General features: G+C 47.5%; 1 protein-coding gene across 1 annotated transcript; it reads right to left on the bottom strand.

Moving 5' to 3' along the window:
* Positions 1-2,739: 2,739 nt before the first annotated feature.
* On the bottom strand, positions 2,740-22,776 carry LOC144145927 (uncharacterized). The gene is made up of 2 exons (XM_077677778.1): positions 22,619-22,776; positions 2,740-4,668 (listed from the first exon to the last, which is right to left on the bottom strand). Exons 1-2 carry the CDS (start codon positions 22,649-22,651, stop codon positions 4,153-4,155), a joined length of 549 nt encoding a protein of 182 aa, XP_077533904.1. The 5' UTR covers positions 22,652-22,776; the 3' UTR covers positions 2,740-4,152.
* Between the last annotated feature and the right edge of the window lie 487 nt (positions 22,777-23,263).

Raw genomic sequence — 23,263 nt, 5'->3', positions numbered from 1 at the left:
GTATGCCCAGCGCTCAAGCACTAAACATTCAAGTTAGTGTTAAACATTACATGTTGAACAGTGAAACGTATATCCATGCCCGCGTAAAATATATTACCGCGTAAGAATAGCGAAACGTAAGCTACGCTGTGCGCCTACTCAGTGCATCGAGACCACCATTTCTCTATTTGTAGCTTTATATTTTTGTAGCTTTATGTCTTTGTATTTGTAGCTTTATGTTTCTTTTTATATTTTGCGCACATAATGTTACATTTGTAACACACAATGAACTATCGTACATGATTTGGCGAAGCTCTTGGCTAGTATGAGAACCATTGACACTGCTCCGAGTCTCTGTAGAGCCTCTATAGGTAAAGGCACCCAAGGTGAGGAGTTCTCGGCGTTCAGGTTGGCTAGGGCGGCATGGCGAAGTCTCAAGATCTTCCGCGGCTATCACTGTCGGTTCGCCCAACAAATTTACGCTCCATTCATCGTCGTGTTATCCGGGAGTCACGCCGCACGCCCTGACGTTCACGCAGATCTTTGTGAGTCGTTCGTCACGAGAACTCATTGCCTTTCCTGCACGCCGTGAGATGGGTATCATATACATGAATCTTGCTCTATTGGCAGGGCAGCAAAAGTTTCACATGTCAATTTATGTTCATCTGGCAAGCCATAAATCTGCTCAAGCGACCCGGTACCCGGTACCAAAAGGCTTCCAGGCATTGCTCTTAATAAAAACTGTGTTCGTAGCGTCGAGGCACAATGTCGTATCGAGTTCTACATTTCACAGAAAAGTGATGCGCGTACATTTTGCACAAGCCGCTTCCTTAAAAGCTGTACGTTGCTGGCACATCCACTGGTACCAGGGGCAGTACGCTTGTTCAGCGTCAGACCATGTCATCATACACCCAATTTCCCAGATGTATTGTTGGTGTAAGGTGGCTACTGGCTTCACAGCAGCTCAAGCAAGACGTCACAGCATGTCAGCAACAATGATCTCTTCTCCTGACTCATACAGTGCAGTAAACATCCGTTAACATTACGGGAAACCAGCGTGAGGGTTTGATGTTCCTTCCCAAACCATGCACGGTTCGGTGGTCCTGGAATTTACTGATGAATCTCCATTTAGGACACAGTGACGTAGTTTCACTCGGTAAAGCTAGTCCCAAAGTGGCAGAGAATCATCCTTGCTCGCTTATGTTGGTGCCAAAGGGTAACCGTAAATAAAGTTTAAGCGGAAAGTTCAAGCGGATCAATCTGCAGGCATCCTTCAGTGGGCGCTGTTGGTACGAAGGAAGACTGTGGAGGGTTGCTCAAAAGAACCGCAGTTGGTATTCTTGGCGGCCCGTTCTCTGGCGCGTTGACAACGGTCCAGTCGGATCAGCAGATTTCATTAGGAAAAGTTTCTTGAATCAAGAGCACAGTGCTCTTGGCAAGTACTGCAGCAACTCAATTACGGCGAAGATAGGGGTGCAGCTAGGATATGTATACACAATGTTCCAGTCGGTGTGACTGCTCTGCCTAAGCGGTGGGAAGCTGAGGCGGCTGTAGCTGACTGCGACTGTAGCTGACGACACCAAGGGTACTTTGTTTGCCTGATGACGTTCGACGACAGTACGATGGAATTAGACCCGCCGAAGGGGAACGCTCCTATATTAGCGACAGGAACTTTGTCTTGAACTATGACACAGTGCAACAATTACACATCGAAAAAAGAAGTCAGGCGTCAGGCAACCGATCACTGCCAAGGTACAGTTGAACCTCGTTATAACGAACACTGATATAGCGAATTATCGGCTACAGCGAACTAAATACGTACTTTGGTTCGTCACGCTTTATTTCAATGGCACTTATTCTTTTATAATGAAACTGAAACCGTCAGCCACGCGCGATACCGGATATAACGAAGAAATATTTGAACAGGAGGCTGAGAAGCTACTTAGAAAAACCCTTCGGCCTCCGAAACTGCAGAAGTATAAAGACCCTTTCTTTTGAGTATTTCATTTTTATTTCTTGGCAAACCCAAGGGGAGGCTGAGACTAAAGGCGGACGTGGCCTGTGGCCTGCGGACGTGGCCTGTGACACTGTGGAAAACTCCTTCTGCTCAGTGCTGTGAATAGCCGCCAGATGAAAATCACATGCTTCACCAAATAAATAAAGACGCAGGCCTGTTTTGTCAAGTGAACTTTGTTTTGTTGTAATTTCACGCACTCATGTTACGGCTCATTCAGCTTGAAATGCAACAAGAAGAAAGGTAAGGGTTACCTTGTTTAAAGTGGGTTGGAATCCCCAAAATGCATTTTTGTATCAAGTATTTCTGCGCGAGCCAGAATGTCTATTTGTTACAGCCGATTTTTACCTCTACTGTTACAACGAATATCGGATATAACCAACTAATTTGCTGTCCCGAGACTACTTCGTTATAACGAGGTTCGACTGTACTGCGGAACTCGTGTGGTTTCACTAGAGGTGAGAAAGAATCAACATAGCGCTGTCACAGTACGACGGACGGATGGAATTCTGTGGCTCGTACTTATGAGGAAGCTCCGTACCGTGCTATTAAAATTTTAGAATACATCATTACAGGCGATGCGTACACTTCCCACTTCTGTAGACATAAGCGCTGTATTGGGAGCAATTAAGAACCGTAATGTCGTTTTACACTTGGCTGTTCTTGCTGTTGTGCCTAGTTCATTTTATCTGCTAAAGTAGTTTGTTCTTTATGATGCACGTAGGCTTTTGGCATTCCATAAGAAACAAAAGTGCAAGTATTATTTATTTCGCGAAAGCATCCGTAGTACAAAAACAATAATACTCGTGAAAACCTGCTTGAAACTCCCACGGCAAACATTTCACAGGTCGATGGACGCAGGACAAGAACAGAAACAAAGCGTATTTATTCACCTTCTCATACTACGCCCAACAAAACCTTGTACATAGAAGCACAAAGCCTGCCAGCGATATATTCGCCCTACCTTTGTTCAAACGAGGCCTGCAAGCCCTCGGTATACAGTCTGGTGCACTGACAGAAGCGTCTCACAATGAACGCTGCTGCATTAATAAATACTGATGCGACTTCACATATACGCAACCTACGGAGTGTCTCGCGAAAGGAAATTTGCGCAAAGGCATTTCATGGAATGTTTCAGACTTGTGGAACAGTGTCTATATGACCAGGATCCCTGCAGCCATTACCCTCGTGTAAACTATTTATCTGAGAACATCGCTAACCATTGCATTCTATAAGCAAAGACAGCACGCTTAAACGCAAGAAGCTATGGTACTATAACACGTGAGTGTCGAGTGCGAATAGCGAGCAGGGTCATGCAGCCTGCATGGCTGAAGTGCGTTTGCCGTAATTGATTCAATAAAGGGCTCGTTGGATGAGAAAACATTAAACTATGAGATCGATGCGATACCAGGGCTGCGATATTACTGGAAGACATGGCATTGACACCCCCTATAATCCCACGCTGTCTAGCGTAGATCACAGCTGAGACATTGAAGAAAATAGGACCTCGACACCAGACAGCTTACAGGATCTCACGTCAGCGCACCCACAACTTCGCACCCACAACTTCTTCGCAAGTACAGGCGTGGACCATATGAATGCCTTTAGGAAAAGGGGAATCAGGACTAGTTTTAGTTTAAAAAAAGGGGCGATCTGTAGTGCGCAATCCGCGACCGGGCACACGAGTATTCCAGAAGCAGGCTTAACGGCTAGTGAGGCGAACCGTGCAGCAGACATAAAAAGAGATAGCTTTAAGTGGCATGCAATGTAAAAAATAATGGGTCTGTCCGGGGGAGAGGAAGAGTTGAAAAGGTGCAAACGCTTAACAAGTTTCATCTTGGCTTTGAAATGGAAGGCAGTGGCGGGGAGGAGGCAGGCCTGCATCAGGTTCGCAGAGAAGACAATAATCTTGTGCAAACTGAGGCTCCCTACGCCGTTCACGTTAACCTTTCGCAGTACAAAGTGGCCGGACAGAGAGACCCAGGATAATAGATAGGTCCCCAACACCGCGTTCCGTTTCTCTCGTTCGACGTACACGCGTGCTGAGTATTACGCCTTCTGCACGCAGCTACGAACCACAGACTACGTTTCTACCAGCACCGCGGCTTTCAGGCTCCCCGCAAAGATTTGGGCATTCAGCTCAAGAGTGTGCGTGCAAGCTACAGCCTGGACGACCCCTCTTCGTCACTGCTTCGGCTTCCCAAGTCATCGCAGCACCCGTTGCCGAGGGCGCCATTGACCTCGCCGTCCTCGCGCGCGGCGTTTCGCTCGTCCTCCTCCTCCTCCTCGAAAGGCACCCCCAGCGTGCCGACGACGGCCAGGTCGACGGCGCTGGTGTACCAGTAGTCGGTGCGGCGGTTGTCGTACACCAGCGTGCTCTTGTACACGGTCCTGGGCGGCGCCGGCGGGAAGCAGAAGACGGACTCGCCGGCGCGCACGGCCACCGTGCGGGGAACCACGAGCACGTCCTCGCGGTACGCCGTCGGCTCCATGGTGGCCGTGTCCAGCACCAGCGTGGTCCCGTACTTGGCCTCCACCAGCCGGGGACGAAGCTCGAGGCTGGTGCGAAACTGCGGCGCCTCTCGGGCACCCACAAGGTAGCGGGTCTTGAGACTGCGCTCCAGAGACGGGCCGCGCTCCATGGTGCGCACGTCGTCGCTGAAGTTCAGCGCGAACTGCAAGACGGCGAAAGAGGATGACATGAAAAGAAAGTTAACGAACGATGCACCTATTTTCTAGAGGCAATAAACCCTTTTCTGCCCTGGTGATGTCAATTGACGCCATCACCTAAAAGTTCCTCTAGAGCATAGAGAACGAAACCAAAACTGCTAGTTTTCTGGGGAATAGTTGATGCCTGTTGCGATAGATATATCACTGTTATATCACTCATCACTCATCACTCATCACTCACAGATATATCACTCATCAAACAGTTTAACATTCCTGGAATCTATTGTAAACGAATATCTGGTGCATCTTTCAAACTGGTTACAACAAAACAAGCTGCGATTAAATGCCACAAAGACAACCTATATAATTTTCCGCCCAATCAATAAGCCCTTAAACGAAGATATCAATCTCAAATACGAAGGTCATCTTATTGCACGGGTACATGAGCAAAAGTTCCTTGGTGTTTGGTTCCAAGAACAGTTAAACTGGTCAGTACACGTAAATAATTTAGTTGCTGCTCTGGCACGAACAGTTGGATGCCTTTATAAAATATCAGACTTAGTACCGCTATGGCTAAAAAGAAACATGTATTATTCTCTATTCTATTCAAAACTAAAGTACGGAATCTTGGTGTGGGGAACAACCTCACGAAATAATTACAATAAGCTTGTTGTCCTGCAAAAAAAGATATTACGGTGTTTCGAAAATTTTCAAGGGAAATTCCAAGACCTGCCAACTTCACCTTTGTTTTCAAAACACTCAATACTTAGAGCTGACCAGCTGTATTACTTTAGACTCCTGCAGATGGTACACAAAAACAAGTTATATGTAGATGGTGACGCAGAAAACCGTCATTACTGTGTACGGCGTCCAATAAGACGTACACCTAAAACTAGGACTAATTACGGCAAACAATCGGCCACTTATCAAGTACCACATGTCTTGAACATCCTAGCGGATAATTTAAATTTTAGCACCAGTGCAACCGTATTTAAGACTGAAACCAAGGTGATGTTTATAGAGAAGAAAGTGAGATATGACAATCACTAGGCGTGTCTCACTCTAAAGAATTTAAACTGTACTGTGTGAAGACGTGATTTTTTCATAGACATGAGGAACACTCAGTAAGGAAACATTTCGTGTTGTATTGTATCTGCTGGCAACAGGTATTGAAGAAAAAAGTTCAATGTATATTGTAGAACTTGTGATTCTCATTATAGTAAATGTACGATTTTTTGTATTTTTCACGATTTACTTATTTTTTTTCTCTGTATTGCTGGATCTTATTGCTAAGCACGCATATTTGATTTGAACATGTCCTCTACTGTGAACTCCTCTGTTGTGGACTCCAGAGGGTCAGGAGCCCTCGTCAGGCACTCAATGCCTTTAGCTCCTGCCCCTTCAGCAGGGATTGTAACAACGTCTGCTGAAAAATAAAGTCTTCTTCTTGTTCTTCTTCTTCTTCTGTTGTTTCACTTTAGTGGAGCTGGACGCTACAAAGAAGAAGAAGCTCCGGTGAAGACTAAATTACGACATTGAGGATGAAAAAATGGCGGTCTGAGTGTTATTCCCAAGCTTGTAAATCTCTAAATACTTGCACTCCGAAGCTCATTTTCTGTTGGTAGGTTCATGTAGTCATAAGCTTTAGGAAAATATGCAAAAGCGATGTATCTGCTCAACATAAAAATTTTAATTGCCAAATGTCCTAATTAATTCCTTATTAATAAATCTTTTAATATTTGCACTTCTAGCTTTATTTTTTGTTTGTGGGCATATGGGACCATAAAATTTAAGCAAACACACAGAAAACATTCCTTAACCTGAAATACAAAAAATGAGGGCTGAAAGGGTTCATTTCGAATAGTCTAAATTAATTTTTCCGCTCCCTACTCCGCCACTAGCCGTCATAGACTTACGACAGCATATTCAAGCTGATATTCTCGGTGTAAAGCAGCTCTAACTTTGACAAAAAAAAAAAAACAAGAAACGTCGCAGGACCTTATTAGGCGTGTCACGGTCCAGGACAGTTTCTTGTTTCTCGTTGTTCTTGTCCTCCGTTTCTTTTTTTTTTTTTTTTTCAATGTTCGAGCTGCTTCCAACTAAGAAAAGAAACGTACCAACTCACACAGGTTAGACCCATTCACAAGCGGGTACATTACAGCGAGGCAGTTAGCCTCTCGTTGGTCGGAAAACGTGGTGTCAAACAAAAAAAACCCAGGCAGGACCCAGCAGTTCTCACCCAAGACGCCGAGCGCAAGAGTCAGTCTAATCAAACGCGAAGCATAGAGCTCAGTCATTCATGTAAAGACAGAACCACAAAACAAGCATCGAAATCGCATGATGGATGATAAGGCGCCGATGAACAATGAGACCCCCCCCCCTTTCCCTCCCCATGTGTTCTGGTAAAAATTAGGTTTGCCGCTGCTTTCGAAAGAGGATGGGGGCTAACGTCATTCGAGGGCTAGCGCATGCGTCCGGCTGCAGGCAGGACACAGCAGTTCTCGCACAAGACGCCCAGCGCGTGCGTTAGGACCCAGTATCGGCTGCCAGAGAAGCCGAGTGCAAGCGACAAGCCCGCCCAGACAACGAGGAACATTTCATACCTTCCCCCATCACATGTCTAGTGGTTTACAACGACTGAGACATCCATTTTCGGAGGGCGGGGATGGCGTCCATTTTTTTTTGACATCAGAAGGCCCAGTCACGGTTATTTTTGTCTTATAATTCTTGTTCACAGCTGTTCTGGGTTCTTGCTTTGACCACGAAGCAGCAGCGGAGTTTGAAGCTTATTTTTAGCTTATAAGAGAAAAAAAAAAAGAATCCGCGCGCCGAGCCTTCCCTGTAGTATCGAATTAGACTTATGTAGTACCCATCAGTCTACTCTACGTTGTGCAGACGTTGTTTACAAACGTAATGATTACCCGAACAAGCGAGACCCTAAATTCTAACAACCGGGAGAACAGGCAAGGGTTACGAAAAGCTGAAGGACTCAAAAATTGATCACATTCATGTCGTCACTCGGGTTGAAGAGATAGCACAAACAGGCTGAGGATGTTAACTTATCGCTGACAAGACGAAAATGGCAGGTCTTCGCATTAAAGACACACGCGCTCGCATGCATACACTGTGTGAATTAAACCATGACTAACGTCCCACGCAGTCATTTGTCCTTTGTGCAATTGACCTCGACGTCATGTTCCGATTACCGACCTAAGAAGCTTCTGACTGACAAAGAGCACAAAAACGTTTGCATGTTTCTGTTATTTTTTTTTTTATGTAACTTGTTTGTGAAACGACTAGTAAAAGTTTGCTTTGCCGCAACGCAAAGCCTTTTCTGCTTGCTTCGCCACACGACCCGCGCCTTTCGGGACGCTTTTCCGCAAAGTGCCTCAGCTGAGCAGAGAAGCCTGACGTGGAAAAACCTTCGTTACTACATCACGGGCGGATGCATGGGCGGATGCACGAGCGAATTGACATCTACATTTTCTTAAAGATGCCAAGAGCATTTTGATAGGCCAGACCCACACTTTTCACGGAAAAGGAAGAAGCGGTAAAAATTTTGGCCTTAAAAAAATCTAGCAAAGCTTCGTGAAACGGGCAGGGAAATCTGGGGATCTTCGATGTAACATACTGTATATCGTCACGGCCTCACCGCACGCCACGTATTAGGCTATGAGATGTCTCGCTTTTTTCAATGCCGCCAACTTCCCCTGTTATGTCGCATTAGAACATCAAATTAGGGTTGCTCGATCAGTGAATTCTTCGATCTTAATCGAACATGAATATTGGAAAAAAAAAAAAAAGCTGGTTTGAAATATCGAATGAAGATCGCTTTTTCTTTCGGGAGAGGGGGGAAGGGGAGGGTGACGCCCACTGCAGCCTAGGTGGTCACAGCTTCGCGGGCTGCCGTAGACACGAAAAGACAAATGAAACATATTTAGAAGGCGCATTTGAGCTTCCGCGTTGACTGGTGTTTAACAGCAACATAATTCGCTCTTGTGCGCCGAGTTTCGGCTGGACAGCACATTTAGCCATTGCCTCCTACGATGTTTAGCATTTCATAAAAACCGAATATTTGTACTAAGCCAAATATTTGATGAGAACGTTTAATCAGTTTACTCAGTACTTAATCCCGCTGTTCTAACAGCGCCAAGACACACAGAATGCGCACTGCCACTTTTTCTTTACGGCCTCCGTCTAGGCGCTGTGTGAACAGTATGAAACAGTAACAACTTGCATCATTAACAAACACTTTGCTTCCTCGCTCGCTGGCAAAGTATATCCCTTACTCACGTGATAACCGAATCATCGTCATCACCATCACCACCGCCACTCAGTCACGTGACCAGCGTACCGGGATAACGATCTGTCACGACCTATAGACGAACGTACGAACGAAACTTTCGCGCGAAGTAACGCGGCAGTTGCTCCGGTATTCACAAAAAGCGAAGTAGAGACGACGGATTCGGTGCACCAGTCTCTGCTGATAATTGGCTATGAGGCCAATCACGCAAAAGAAGGTGCGGCTCTTAATGGCGCATTTTATTGCATCCGCGCGCCCACTCATTCGCTCATATAGCAACGCGCGCGCAAAAGTCAAGTGGAACGCCTACGCAGGGTACCGCTCACATATGCCCGTAACGAGACGGCAACTGACCTATAAAACCACCCAATCGACACGCCACCTGGTGCGCCAGCGCGACGCGCACGTCAAGCAGTGCCATCTGTCGCGTATTCCCAACCCCCAAAGTCCTTTTTTTTTGAACGCACAGACGGATACTGTCAGTATACGGAACGTTCGCCTTGAAAATTAGCAAAAATTATGACCTATACCTTCCCTAAGCGGGAATTTGATCGACAGTACGTATAAACGCACGCCACAGCGTCTGTATCTTACTTCCTGAGCGCATTTAGTGTTAATCAGTGTCAGTGCTTCAGCGCTGGGCATACGTGTCTACTCCAACTTTTCTTCATTCTTTCTTTTATCTTTTCTGCCTATTTTCCCTTTCCCACGCGCAGGATAGCAAACTAGGCTCTAGCCAGATTAACTTTCCTGCCTTCCTTCTACACCCTTCCTTCCTTCCTTCCTTCCTTCCTCCCTAACCTGAGGGGCAGAATTAAGAGCGTGATAACGCAGGGCTGTTCTCTAAAGTCTGCACTGGGTATACGCTCCGTGCGCGCTCGTTACGGCTGGGCCAGTGCATATGACGCCCCGAGGGCAGCACTAGTGTAGCAAAAAAAAAAAGCCATAGTGTGGGTCAACCCTTTCCTCCGCGTTAGAAGGGGAACGAGTAAACGGACATGTCAGCCAAGTAAATGCGATGCGGAGTCGTGATCCAGAGAGCCAACGCGTGAAATTCGCTCCGCGCGTAAAGGAAAATTTTAAGCGAAGCTTATAGGGCTAGGATTCCGTGTCAATTCTGCGAACAAAAAGTCACGTGTCTCGCACCGGGAGTACGGCAGGAGGCGTACGGTATGTGGCTCTTGGCCCGCGGTCTCCACAAGGGCCTCACGCCGTTCAAAACATGATTTGGACCTCAAACTTATGCGTCTTATCACTTGGGTATGCGTCTTGAGCAGATTAGGTAATTATGGGCACCATTTTCGAGATCAAAACATGAGTTATACATCAAGCCTAGACGCCTCATTACTTGGATAGGCATCTGGAGTAGACTAGTTATCAATAGGCATCACTTTCAGGATCAATAGAGTCAAAATAAAGGTGTGTGCGTGTATCTATGTTTTTCAGAGATGGCCCCCGTCAACGCAAAATATAAATAAAATGTGCTCACACCTCTGTGTCACTTCTTTTGCGTGTGCCAAAGAGCTTCGCTGGTCATCCACCTTTACTGAGTAGAATGGCTCATTATTTTTTTAAAGACACGTGCCTTTGACACGTATGTGGCCTAAACACCGCTAAGGAACGCTGATCCGTGCTCCAAGCGCACCAATGCGATCACTATACTGAACTCATCCAGAAACACGACGCGGCTTCCCAGTTAATTGTGGCTTCTAGCCTTAAATAACGGCGTCATCGATCGCAAATCTGCGAACAGGCCGAAATGGTTAAAGGGCCCTATCGCGAGGGCTCGGTGGCTAAAGCGTTGCCGCCCTATAAGCTCGACGTCGAGAGTACGGTTTCCGGCAGTGGCAGCAAAATGCCAAAAAGACCCTAGTTTGATACTATACTTCGGCGCACGTTACGAATCTCCTGGTGGCCTCAATTAGACGTTAGTAAAACCTTGTGGCTGCAGCTAGTCGTCCTGCCTCCTCTCGTCCGTGTTCTCGTATGTTCGCGCAGTCCGTGCTTTAGGGGGCAAAGCCCCTTGGGGGCTAGGGATGTTGGCGTCTCCTGTTGTCGTAATCGCCGTTCATCTCATGTAGTCACGGTACTAAAACACCGGGAAACTCGTTTACGCCCCGCGCTAGCGAGCTCCGTGCTACAAAGACAAGGGACTTTTACAGCAAAGTTGTATACCTCTACCCCCAAACGGTTTCATCTCCGTTGGCAAAAACACCAAGGAGCCAAGAATACGCTTGTACACTGCATGCTTCGCCCCTCACCAGGTTTCACGTGAGTGGGGATAGCCCGGGATTTTTTCGGAGGCCTTAAGCTTACCCTCACATATACGTTGAAGGGGCAATAAAGACACAGTAAAACTTCGTCCAATTTGAAACAACAAGCTTTTAGTAACTCCCTAAATTTATTCCAGCCACGAAAGACGTTTTTTTAGTTAAAAAAAAACGCGCAAGAAATATCGGAAAACTCAAATTTAGCGCCACAGTGACGTAGTACGGGCAAGAGCGACGTAGTATGGGCCATCACTAAGAACGGGGTTATCAGTGTGCTCACTGCACGTAAGCATTCAAATGACGCGCTCAAACGAATCTATAGGTCCCCCTACAATCGTCCAGTCATGTTTCTTGGCGGTGCCCTACAGGTCGGCGGCAGCCAATCACACAAGCAAGATTCTATGACGTCATAGAGAAGTCGCCGGAAAGTGGTTAAGGAGACGCCACTGTTCATGCGTTTTTTTTTTATTATCCCGGGTATTTGCTTGAAGTTCGCGATAAAGTTTGTATAACTGTTCTGTAAGGAAAAAGCAGTCTTTTTAATGAACCAAACGTGTATTTTTGCCTTTACCATTAAATGCGGGGCGAATCACAGACAAGGTGCAGTTTCGGAGTGTGAAACATCAGTCTGTCAGGGAAAAAAAATAAAAGATACGCGCGCGTCAAGCATTAATGGACATCGACAACAGCGGCGCCCCGATAGATGAAGTAGGCGGAAAGTTGCGCGCTGCACCCAAATTTTCCGCTGTTGTTGGGCGCGCTCCCCAAAACGAATACCGTATTGTTGAGATTCTAAGCACCCTCCCCTACTTTCGGGAAAACGATTTGGATAAAAGTTTGCGTGCGAATCCAAGCACTCCCTTTTCTAAGCAATCATCGCAAGGTGGACTTCAGATGCGTGGGAACGGGTCCGAGTTGACGTTGCGGTCAAGTCATTTACGAAGGTATAAATTAAAAACTACACAACGGAGCAGAAGACGAGCTGCTGGCGGATACTGAAAGCGGCGGCCCAAGCGGCACAACGGACTCGAATGGTAGCGAGGGTGACCGAGTATATCATACGCAAGCGGTGGGTTCACTGTCTGTTCCTATTTTCTTCTTTTGAAGATTCGCCAAATGAAACATCTTCCTTTGCGCCCGTCTCGTCGAAACACTGCCAAGAAAAAAAAAAAGTGGCGGGGGCGGCGGGTAATTCAGGTTCTTCGAATCGAAGCATTCCCGTCACTTTACACCATCTTCCCGTAGGGGAACCCTGAATAGTATGCGAAGCAGCCATGGGGTCGACAAAATTTCCCATTAGTTTTCAGTTCGTCGTTTCCGTTGACATTCAGCTTCGCGTGTCTTCGTTGTATCAGTAGCTTCTTGACGTAGTTTGAATGAGTGAAGGACATAAGGCGCGGTCGTAGCACATGCTCCCGTCACGGTTTGTAGCGCAGTGGGAAGAGCGCCACGTACCTCCCTTTGAGTCGTGGGATCGAAACCGGGTGCCGCCTAACTATTTCTTTTAAATGCAGAGCATTTCAGTAACTCACGATGTCACCCGCGTTGACGTCCGTAGTCGTAGTCCGCACCCCTCCCCCTACACTATATAAAAAAAATACTATCCGGCGCCTGGTTTCGATCCCTCGACCCTGCGGGCGGAACGCAATGTACATGGTGCTCTATCCACTTTGCCACAAAGCTGACACAGAATGGGAGGCTACGAACGCGCCTTATATCCTTGACTCATTCAAACTACGTCAAGAAGCTGCTGATACATTAAATGCAAAGCATTTGTTAGTCGCACGATGTCCGGCGTCGGCGTCGGCGCCGTCCACACGCTCACTGCGCATGCGCGTCGAGTCGAGGCGATAGCGAACACTCTCTCGCGAGGGGCCTTGGATTGGATTCGAACACTCTCTCGCGAGGGGCATTGGATTGGATTCGATTGGATTGGCTTGGATTGTATTTGGATTGGATTAAAGTGGATTGTGTTGGATTGTGTTGCGTCATAGCCGCGGCAGACGCGCTGGGGCCGGCGCATGTGCAGTACTCTCTCTTCCGCGGTTTCCTCTCCTTCGGGCGCGCTGCGCATATAACCGGTGTGCCGTTCTCCGGCGAAGCAACATCCGCGCTTGGCTCAAACACCTAGAGTCCACGCCGATTTACAAGTACGCCAACGTCGTCATCGACTGGGACCGGCTTGCGCAGTCCCCTCAACGTATATAAGCGGCGGAGCGCGCGTTCGGAATTCAGTCAAGGGCGTCTTTGCTTGGCTTTCGCTTGACGTGACGCTTTGCTTGACTCGAGTAGATGCGACGCATTTACTCGAGTTCCCCCCGTGGGAAGATGCGGGCGGCTTTTTTATACTGGACTGCGCTGATGTCAGCCTTAACGCTGACGGGGCTGAATAGACGCGCATGCGCAGTAGAATGCGGACGGCGGACAACAACAACGAGGGAGGGAGGGACACAGCCCGAGCATGAGATGCTTCGTATCTAAAAGATGGTGCTTAGAATCGAGTAGATGCGGTATATACATGTCGTTCCCAGTTACCTCTCGTCGGCCGCCAAGTTACCGCCTGACGTCTACAACGCATGCTCGCACAACATAGCTCGGTTGCAGCCTGTCTAACGTGTATCCTACACCATAGCGCCGCATCTGTTCGAACCATACTCATCGATCCAATTCATCGTTTAGCTGCTTCACCTACTTCGGTGTGATATCTGGCTGGCCATCTATCCTCTTACGCCGAGCCCTGTATCACCGAATTGCCTGTAAAGGGTGCATTCCCGCACACGTACTAGTGTGGCGGTGAAGCAAGCGATGAGCGCAGCCCGTAGGGGCGCCACCATGCGCCACCGAAATCCCCCTATCGGCTCGTTTTGGAAGCAGCCGCGGGTCGCTCCCGCCTGCTCCTGCTCCTGCTACTGCCGCTGCTGCTATCGGGCGAGCTCACGGCTGCGATTCTTTTTAAAGCGAGAGCTTTCTTGGCGGGACCGATGGCGTCCTGTCAGAAAACCAATGCATTTCCCCGTAGGCCGGTTAGTCGCCCGAAAAGCTCAGGTAAGATCTTTGGACACACGGCGCGTGCGTGAAGCAGGGCGTCCATTGCGTTAAAACGCTGTCTTGAAAATCGCGAAAAATGAACGGTTTCAGAGACAATACACGCGTCGATCATCAATAAGGAGTACAATAGTATACCTTCACCTCAAAAACCACCTATCCGTGTACAATTAGATCGTTCGTAGACGCGTTTACTTAGCGCGCGAAAAACTGTTGCATGGATTCGTTCTTCGTTTCGTTTTGGGTCTTTGAAGGTTTGCCGATCGATTGGACGCACTTTTAGTTTTGATGTGAGAAACCTTTCTCGCTTCTCTCAACTTTCTTTGGGAAGGGGTGGCAACGTTTTTCGAACGCCCGCGTTATACATTAATAATTATGTGGGGCAGTGGCAGTGCTCGCATATTATATCGCGTAATTTACAAGAGCGCAAATGTTTTTGGTGCGACCGCGGTGTTGTGCAATCGGAATGCACGCCAGGTGTGTGTTAGAAAAACACGGTGGTGATATGTGCATTGGGTTGATTCTGATTCGTCGGCCCTGAAATTTACTAACATTGCCGCGGTAGGCACCGTTGAACTCCGGTGGTCATGCATCACTGCAGAAAACAGTGACGGAGACCGGTTTTGTGCACTTACCTAATGTAGCGGAACACTCATACCTCACAGCACAGCGGTACGCAGCACGCTTGTCAATGTCATACCTTGGCTATTGATCACTACAACCGTGGACAGGCCAATGTGGCATAAAGTGTGTTTAGGACACGCCAGGTGGTGCCGACGTTCCAAAATTGTCGCTTTTTTTTCATCATGACCGCCGAATTCGTCATAGCAGCAATAGTTTTTATTAGGTATGTCAATAAACAGGTAATTTCTTGGTGTTAAACAATACAGATTCTGAAATGCAACCTTGGTGCAAAGTCTGAGCACGAACGAATGAGCGGCTTGCTCAGAAGTGGTTTTAGATGCGCTTATCTATGGCATAAGAAGGTGCGTGGTGGTTCTAATGCGACAGGCCAAGCGTGGAGCACGCGAGAGCCAATTTGACCCGGTAGGCGCAGGTGAGGCGCCGCCCTTGAGCAAGAGATGCTGCGCTATAATCGTTGGCCGGCGCATCGAATTAGAGTGCCGCATCACGTTAGCCGAAATGCCGCGTGCTACTGTCGCTTTCATGCACATGCGACATTTGTCATATTAAATACCATCACTGGTGGACCAGCACGCGCCACACTATGTCGCTTTCTGAAGTAGTTCGGAACGCCCTTACGACACCTTCTCCGCTTCCGCCGTACACGCTGAAGAATGGGCATTTGGTTTTGGAGTGCTAAAAAATTGCGTAATAAGAAATAGGGTTTTTCTGGGTACGTTTTTTTCATGAAATCTTGCTTGAGTGACAAGAAAAGGCTGCACGCGTCATTGGATGTATGTCGATTTCCTTTGCAGCGTCTTATGGAGAAAAAGAATTATCTTTTTTTTTGTCCCTTCTACGTAAAACAAAAACGCCGTTTGTGACGATTGACATTTCGCCTCTTTTCAGGCCGTCTTTAGTCCGCGGTTAGCATCTCATTTTCTTCCTTATCTCTGCCTTGAGTTATCACAGTTTCTTGCCAAGCTCCGTAGAAGCCCAATTTTCGCGTGTGCGGCAGTACATCTTAAACGCAATCCATCGTTTTCGTTACCTAAAGCATTTTCTTCCGCCGAAACGTTCAGCCTGCATTCATATAGAACTGAGCCCGCGAAAATTCCACGTGCAGATATTATATAGTGTTACGCGGCGGCGGGTCAAATTAGACGAACCGTGGTTGAAAATGAAGCGATGTACAGTAAACCCTCCTCGGAGCAGGCAACCGACTACGTTGTAGCCGGTACTTTGAAACGTCGACTCAAGCGAGGATTCGATCAAAACGATTTTGTAAACGAGGGCCCACCATGTCAGCGCAGACGTTACAGTAAAGGCTTTTTTTTTTTTTTGCCTGAACTGGCTGCACTGGTGCAAACAGTGCAGCATATGTTCATTTTTTTTACTAATTGATATCCCCAGTAGCATTCTGCACTGGTCTACACGACACTGCACTAATATGCACCAGTTCAGGTAAAAAAAAATGCCCCTACTATCCCGTAAACTGCCCCCGGGATGTTCTCCGGCCGCCCCACTTGCGCACTTCCCTTGGTCGTGCCTGCAGACTTTGCCAGGCATCGACATTCTCGTCCCCCCAATATGGCAACCCGGTCCACAACAAGCTGGCACGCAAATATTTGTCTCAAATTGCAGTTTACTGACCTCAAGGGGCCATGGAGACAAAATACAACCTGGTTCAATTTGAAATGACTAGCCTTTGCTAACCTACTCAGCTCCGTTACAGCCACGAAGGAAGTTCTTTAACCGAAAAAAAAACGCAACCGAAAGACGGACGTTCAAACTTCGCACTGTAATAATGGCAGGAGAAGCACTAAAAACAGTTATTAGTGTATCAAATATTTGCACGTCAGTATCTGTTGTGAGTGCTCCTCAGCGGGAGCCCAGTACTGTGTGTTCGGCGCCTCCGAGCAGCGCGCGTCCCCCACGAGAAGGCATACCTCTCCCTCGCCAACGCCGCCCCCGACTATTGACCCGACGAGGGCGCGTTGAGTCGAAATAAACAGGTTTTTTGGACTCGACCCCTCCATGTATAACCGGACGGGGTGGGTCAGAAAGCCGTCGCGGCGAGTCCAGTCAACTCGGAGGCAGGGGGTGGGTTAGCTCGCTCGTCGGGCTGAGTCGGCGGGCCGCGGGGAGCAGAATACCGTATTTACGCGGTTCTACACGCCCCCAATCGTAACGCGCGGGTAACTTCGCGCAGGCAAATTTGAAAAAAAAAAAAAAGAAATGTGACACTGACGGTACGGCACAGATGGAAAAGACATGACACCACGTACCTGGAAGAGGGAGATTTTATTTGGCGTATGAAGCCCCGGAAGCCAAAAATGAATTGTGCTTCACAAGGTTGCTTATCCAGCTGCTGCTGGAAATAAGGTTATAGCGGGGAACACTGAAGCTGCCTGCGATTTCAAGTTCCTTGATCTTCATAATTCTAAGCGTTAGGGGCTAAGCAGAAGCACAAAAAAATGTGCAACAGCTGACCAGAGTATGCGGCATGCCATTGAGGTATCAGTGCGCCGAAATTCACTCACGCGGTGTTGACGGATTGTTTTTATTGGATTGAGTTGAATTTTGCGGATACTTAGTGTCCGTTGCGCATGGGCTTTAAAGCCTATTTCTGTTTTGAGCCCGATTGTAACGCGCACACAAATATTAAGCTAGCTATTAGCAAGAGAGGGTGCTGGTTAGAATCGTGAAAATACGGTAGCCCCTTTTCCGGGAACCCCGCCGCTCCCCTCACCTCGATTCTTTGGACGGGGTTCATATAAACTCGGACGCGTCGAGGTAAGCTGAACCCGCCACTCAACTCACCCCGCCCCCGTCGCGTCCATGTACACGGGGCTTATGGACGGGGAGACGATTTGGGACTATAGAGCCACTAGATCAGGTAGCTTATTTAGTGGCTCTATTTGGGACCGTGCTTCAAACAAGTCGGAGAAGCGGCCGCGCTCTTCTTGTGCCGAATAAACCGTACTTTTGAGTGTCGCCGTGCCTCAGCTCGTCACTGACTGCGCGGACATGACATGTATCGAAGTACAGTAGACCCTCGAAAAACGGAACTTCAAGAGACCGAAAAAATTAGTATCATTTAACGGGAGTTCCGTTCTAAGCACTGGAAACTGGATGTAGCTGATAGTTTTTTAGAAAGCAAGAAACTCGGGCACAACATTCCCAAAGTTTATTTGGCAACAATTAGTCACTGCGCCCTAAAAATCCATGAAAATACATCAAAGAGCCGCTTTGGAAGTCAAAAATGGTGTCTTTTCTTTTCTAACGTAAGCACATGGTGTGCACGGCAGCCTCAGGCCTCGACTTCGCGAGTGCTTTACGAGTCACCGAATTTAGAAGACGGCAACGCGGTAATGAAGCACGAATAGCAAGCAGCACGATGGCACGAACGAGGCAGCAGGAGCTAAGCCCTCTAACGTCGGCGATTTGAATTGATACCGAACGACTAGAACAAGAACTGTGATGTTGCATTCGTCGCGCTAAAACGGCTGACTATACTAACGAGACGAGGCTTACGAGGCCAACCTGGCTAAAAAAAAAAGAAAACATAAGCTAAACAGCCGGAACCGGAAAAAGCTGATGCTATTGGCCGTGGGTCTGACTTAAGAAGTTCCATTTACGGTTCCGGTAACACGGTGAGGCGGAAATTTCAGTTCTGATTACCGAAAGTTTTTTTTTTTTTTTACTTTATCTGATTACAAAACCAACCACCTTACAGGCTACAGTTCCGTTTAGGCGGCAATTCTGTTTAAGCTATTTCCGTTTATCGAGATACTACTGTAATATGACCAAATAGAGGCCCCGCTACAATCTCCCGATCATGTTTCATGGCGGTTGTTTAAGTCGGCGGCCGCCAGTCGCACGAACAAGATACTGTGACGTCACAGCCACGCCGCCGGAAAGTATCTGGGGACTCGATCGCCACTGCTCCATACGGTTTCTTCACTACCTCGATTATTTGTCTGAAGTCTGCTATGAAATTGGTATCACTGTTTTAGGGACAAAGCAGTCGTTTTCGTGGAGCCTTTAGCGCATATACCCGTAGCGAACACATGATCCCTAACTGTCGAGACTTCCTGCGAGTCCCAGTGGAATTTCCAAGAACTCGGATCCATTCATTCTACAGTCAACGAACTGGGCCTTTGGGAACATTTCCGTGTGGCATCAACAGGAAACCTGTACTTCTGCAACACTTCATGTGTCCCACGTTCGGCACATACGCAAGTGGTACGAATAAAATGCGCTAGCGCATTCTTACTTCAATATCAGACCGCTTATGTTGCTTCTGGATTAATGTCTTCCCGGGAAGCCATTTGTGCACAGCAGTACTGCCGATTTGAAAGGAGCACGGCGTGCTAGCGTTTTAGGATACGCGTGATCTTGTGACGGAATTTAATTGTAGACGTAAAACGCGAAATTTAACGAAAGAGGACGGCAGGGACAAGCGTTCGTCCCTGTCGTCCCTGTAGTCCTCCTTCGCTCTAAATTATGCGCTTTGCAAGGCTCCGACGGAGCACCGACTTGCCCATATTCAGAAAATAACTTTGGGACCATCGTACTTTGCTGCAAGACTTAATTTCTTCTAACAATGCTTACCCAGCAATGTATTTGTATGAAGCAGCAAATCCGACCCTCCAAGGACTCGCCCCACATTGATACATGGGATTTTATGGCAGTATTTATTAAAAGGCCATAGGGCTTGTATACTTTCATGAAAGACTGCTTATATTACTCCTGCGAAGGTGTCTTTCCAGCAAAGCTCATGTCTACAGTAGGGACGCCTACTTTAAGGATTGATTGATTCTCGGGTTTAACGCGCCGACGCAACACAGGCGATGAGGCGCGCCGTAGTGGAGGGCTCCGGATTAATTTTGACCACCTGGGGATCTTTAACGTGCGCCGAAATCTCGCACACACGGGCGTTTTCGCTTTTCGCCTCCATCAGAAAAGCGGCCGCCGCGGCCAGGAATCGAACCCGTGTCCTCGGGCTCAGCAGCGCATTCAGGATAGCGCTACATTGAGTCTCAAGGTATTTAAAGGGACACCGGCACTTCTGATAAACGCTTTCCCTCTTTCCTTCGCGTCTGGAAGAACTGCGAAAAGCTATAACTATCGCCAGCACTCGGAGCGCCCCTGCGCGATTTGCTCGTCGCAGCATATACGCCTTCCGTTTCTGCTTCGCCTTTGTGGCTTTCGTTTTTAAAGTGGCTATCGAACGCGTTCATTGCTGCAACTGATTGAAAGCCGGCCAACAGCCGCTACACCGATGTAATGACGTCATTCCATCGGTCAAAGAACGCTAAGACCAGTAAAGAGAGAAAAATCTTTTGAGCAAGTTTCTAAGTTATCTGACGGGCGAAGAGCAGTAACTTTTGTCTGAGGTACTTTTCGACCTCTTATGTAAGTACTGAGTGTGTTGGTTGACTACATTCTGCAAGCGTTTAGGATTTTAAAAAAAGTTGAAGAAAACGCTGCAGGGTTCTTTTACAAGAACGCCCTAGAACCTTCCCACCTTGGCATCAGACTGCCCATATATGGCGCATGAAAATGTGCCTTTCAGTCAATGCGTGTGTGTGCAGTAGTGAAGCCGACTTTAAAGGTTTTCATGAGGTTTGACGCGCCGACGCTACATAGGCGATGAGGCGCGCCGTAGAGTGGAGGGCTCCGGATTAATTTTGACCACCTCGGGATCGTTAACGTACGCCGAAATCTCGAACACACGGGCGTTTCCGTTTTTCGCCTCCATCAGAAAAGTGGCCGCCGCGCCCGGATTCGAACCCGCGCCGCCCTCAGTTAAGCATTCATAAGACAATTCTCACTTGGGAGTTGCTGTGAATGTTTTCTCCTCTGTTTCCCTGCCCTTCCGTCCCTCTTCCACCATAGTGACCGGTGGTCCTTCTTTCCCAACGAAAAGTTCTAATTTATGATGCACGCGCTATGGGAGTCACGTGACGCTCCAGAGCCAATGGGGATTTAGGTGCCGTTTCGCTGCAACAGACAACGCCGGCCAACGCCGCCTTCTTCGCCCAATCGATATATTATGAATTAAAATGTATCGACGCTTGTACGCTCGCCACGACGTATGTTCATCTTGATTACCTCGAGGGAAAAGAAAAAAAAAAGGGGGGGGGGGTATTTTGTGAGCTGCAAATCAAGGTCAAGGTTGTTTCTTAATCTTAATTTTCTTCGAAATCAGGGGTTCTATTGCAAAAGAGACAGTTAATAATCAGGTGCATTAATTGCTTCCCACTCTGAGATGATAAGCTCCAACACATATAAACCTCTCTGAACGACTGTAAACGAAAACACACACATGCACAAGGTTTCCTGAACTCGATTCCACCATCTATGCCAGCATGTTTCTGCCCTCGTAAATGATAATGTGGCAGTGTCTTGGCTGAGTAACTGTCCAACATAACTGCTGCACATAGGCTGATGAGAAGACGTGCAACTAACTTCCGTGTAAACTTTGTGGGCCACCATTCAAATAAAACAAATTTTGTAATGGCCAAGTTTAAGGTGACGTAAGAACTCTTTGGGGGGAATATGATTCAGTCCACTATTAATACCGGTAATTTCGAGCACGAATACCGGGGACGATCGAGAAATGACTCTATACATTGCATACAGGGCAAGTTGTTGCAGCTATGAATGAACCTTTTTAAGCAATTTTCCTGAAGAGATTGCGTCCTCCTCGCCACTAAAATTTTGTACAAAGGTCCGTTTCTCTATTATGCTTGAAGATGCCGATGCAACAAAAATGCCCTGCTTTTTGAGGAATCGATTAAAAACCTGTTTTTGCATATGGAAGCTCAACTTTCGGGATCAGTTTTTTTCTTTCTCTTTGAGCTAATATTTAGCAAAATTAACCCGGACCTTTTAATCTGCGTCCGTAGAGGAAAACGAGTTTTTAACTGGAGAGTGAAAAAAAAAAAAAAAAAGGAAGGACAGCGTTGTTGCACGTAAAATTTAAGAAGAGATATACCATAAAATGCGAACTTTGGGCAAAGTTGCAGCCCAGTCAAGCCAGTCGTTTCTAGAAAAAATAAATGTTTAAAGAGGTTCCCTTATTATTGCAATACGTAGCTTCCAGCATGCCCAAATTTTTTACTGAGTTTACTTGATGAAACAACCCGCTCAGCCAGTGAAGAGAGCGACGGGTCGAGAGTTCATTGCATGCTAACAGCACATTTTACGTCCGTGATTTCATCGCATAATCTGTGAGACCCACCACTGATCCCAACTGCATACAATCCCTAAAGCAAAAGATATCGCATCACCAAACTGGAACGGGGGCTGTGTTGATTTAAACCGAATCGCAGCCAAAAACAGAACGCCTGTATACTCGAAGTAAAATACGGTTCACGTTCCAACACTACAGGGCATTTTGGCCTAATTGTACGGCAGCAGGAAAAAATTAGACACCCTTTTCTGTTCACTAGCATTCATTGTTGAATGACGTCACAACGAAGCAAGCCAGATGTTTTAAAACGCTGCAAGCGCTGCAAGCTATTTCGCTATTTCCGCAGATAGCAACGGCCCGATTCAAAACTCGTAAAAAGCAGGCTCTTTCGAAATGGGCGCGGCAGCCGCAATTCGCTTGTTCCACCACCTGTTGCCGTGGCGTCGCATAGTATGTTAATGACGTAACGAGTAAATACGTTAGACTCCAAACCGCGCAGTGCCGCTTACCACATTCATTTGTGCTGACGTCTCCTCAGACATTCTTGGGCAGGCGCTGTAAGTTTCCTGAAAAGGCAGTACGGGCGGCTACCGACGACATGCACGCAGATTTGCGGCGGAACAGCAGACGGAAATACGTCACGTGACGGTCAATCAAACCCATAGTTGCTAGGCTCTAAAGCGCTACGAAGTTGCGATATATTTGCTTATCAAAGCAGCACAAGATCCGAAAGGTAAACGACTTACTCCGCTGTATTTTTGTTCTTACCACATGCATAATTTTATTTCTGGTACTCGAAGATGTGTTTAAGTTCGATGCCAAATTCAGTAATCGTTTCGAGAAGACTCTCTATGCGAGAAGATAAAAGCGGGTCTTCAGACTTTGCGGCGGTTGCGCGAAAACTTACGAAGGAATGATGTTGCGTGAAGGCGTTTGCGACTTTGAGACTCCATGATACGGAAAACTCCCAGTTGCCCGAAAGCGGACGGGAAACTGATCTGGGGGAGATGAACGAGATGAACGCTGTAGCCCATGGAGCTGTAGCCGAAGGAAAACAAACTACGTCAGGCGCGTGCAGCTTGCATGCAAATGCCGCGTGGGCTGCGCGCACCGCCGCCAACGTGCGCGAATCAAACTGCTCTCCACAACGGATG

Source organism: Haemaphysalis longicornis, unplaced genomic scaffold (assembly GCF_048455015.1).
Source record: "Haemaphysalis longicornis isolate Haplotype H1 unplaced genomic scaffold, Haemaphysalis longicornis Haplotype H1 scaffold_7, whole genome shotgun sequence".
Classification (NCBI taxonomy): domain Eukaryota; kingdom Metazoa; phylum Arthropoda; class Arachnida; order Ixodida; family Ixodidae; genus Haemaphysalis; species Haemaphysalis longicornis.
The sequence above is the reverse complement of the archived record's forward strand: the minus strand, read 5'-3'. Positions and strand labels throughout refer to the sequence as shown.

What these genes read in the sequence shown, in the direction of transcription:
- LOC144145927 (XM_077677778.1), bottom strand. Translation starts at nt 22,651, where the DNA reads ATGTCTGAGGAGACGTCAGCACAAATGAATGTG. An exon ending in CGTCAGCACAAATGAATGTG is followed by an intron (nt 4,669 to 22,618) that starts GTAAGCGGCACT and finishes GCCGTCTTGCAG; the next exon opens with TTCGCGCTGAACTTCAGCGA.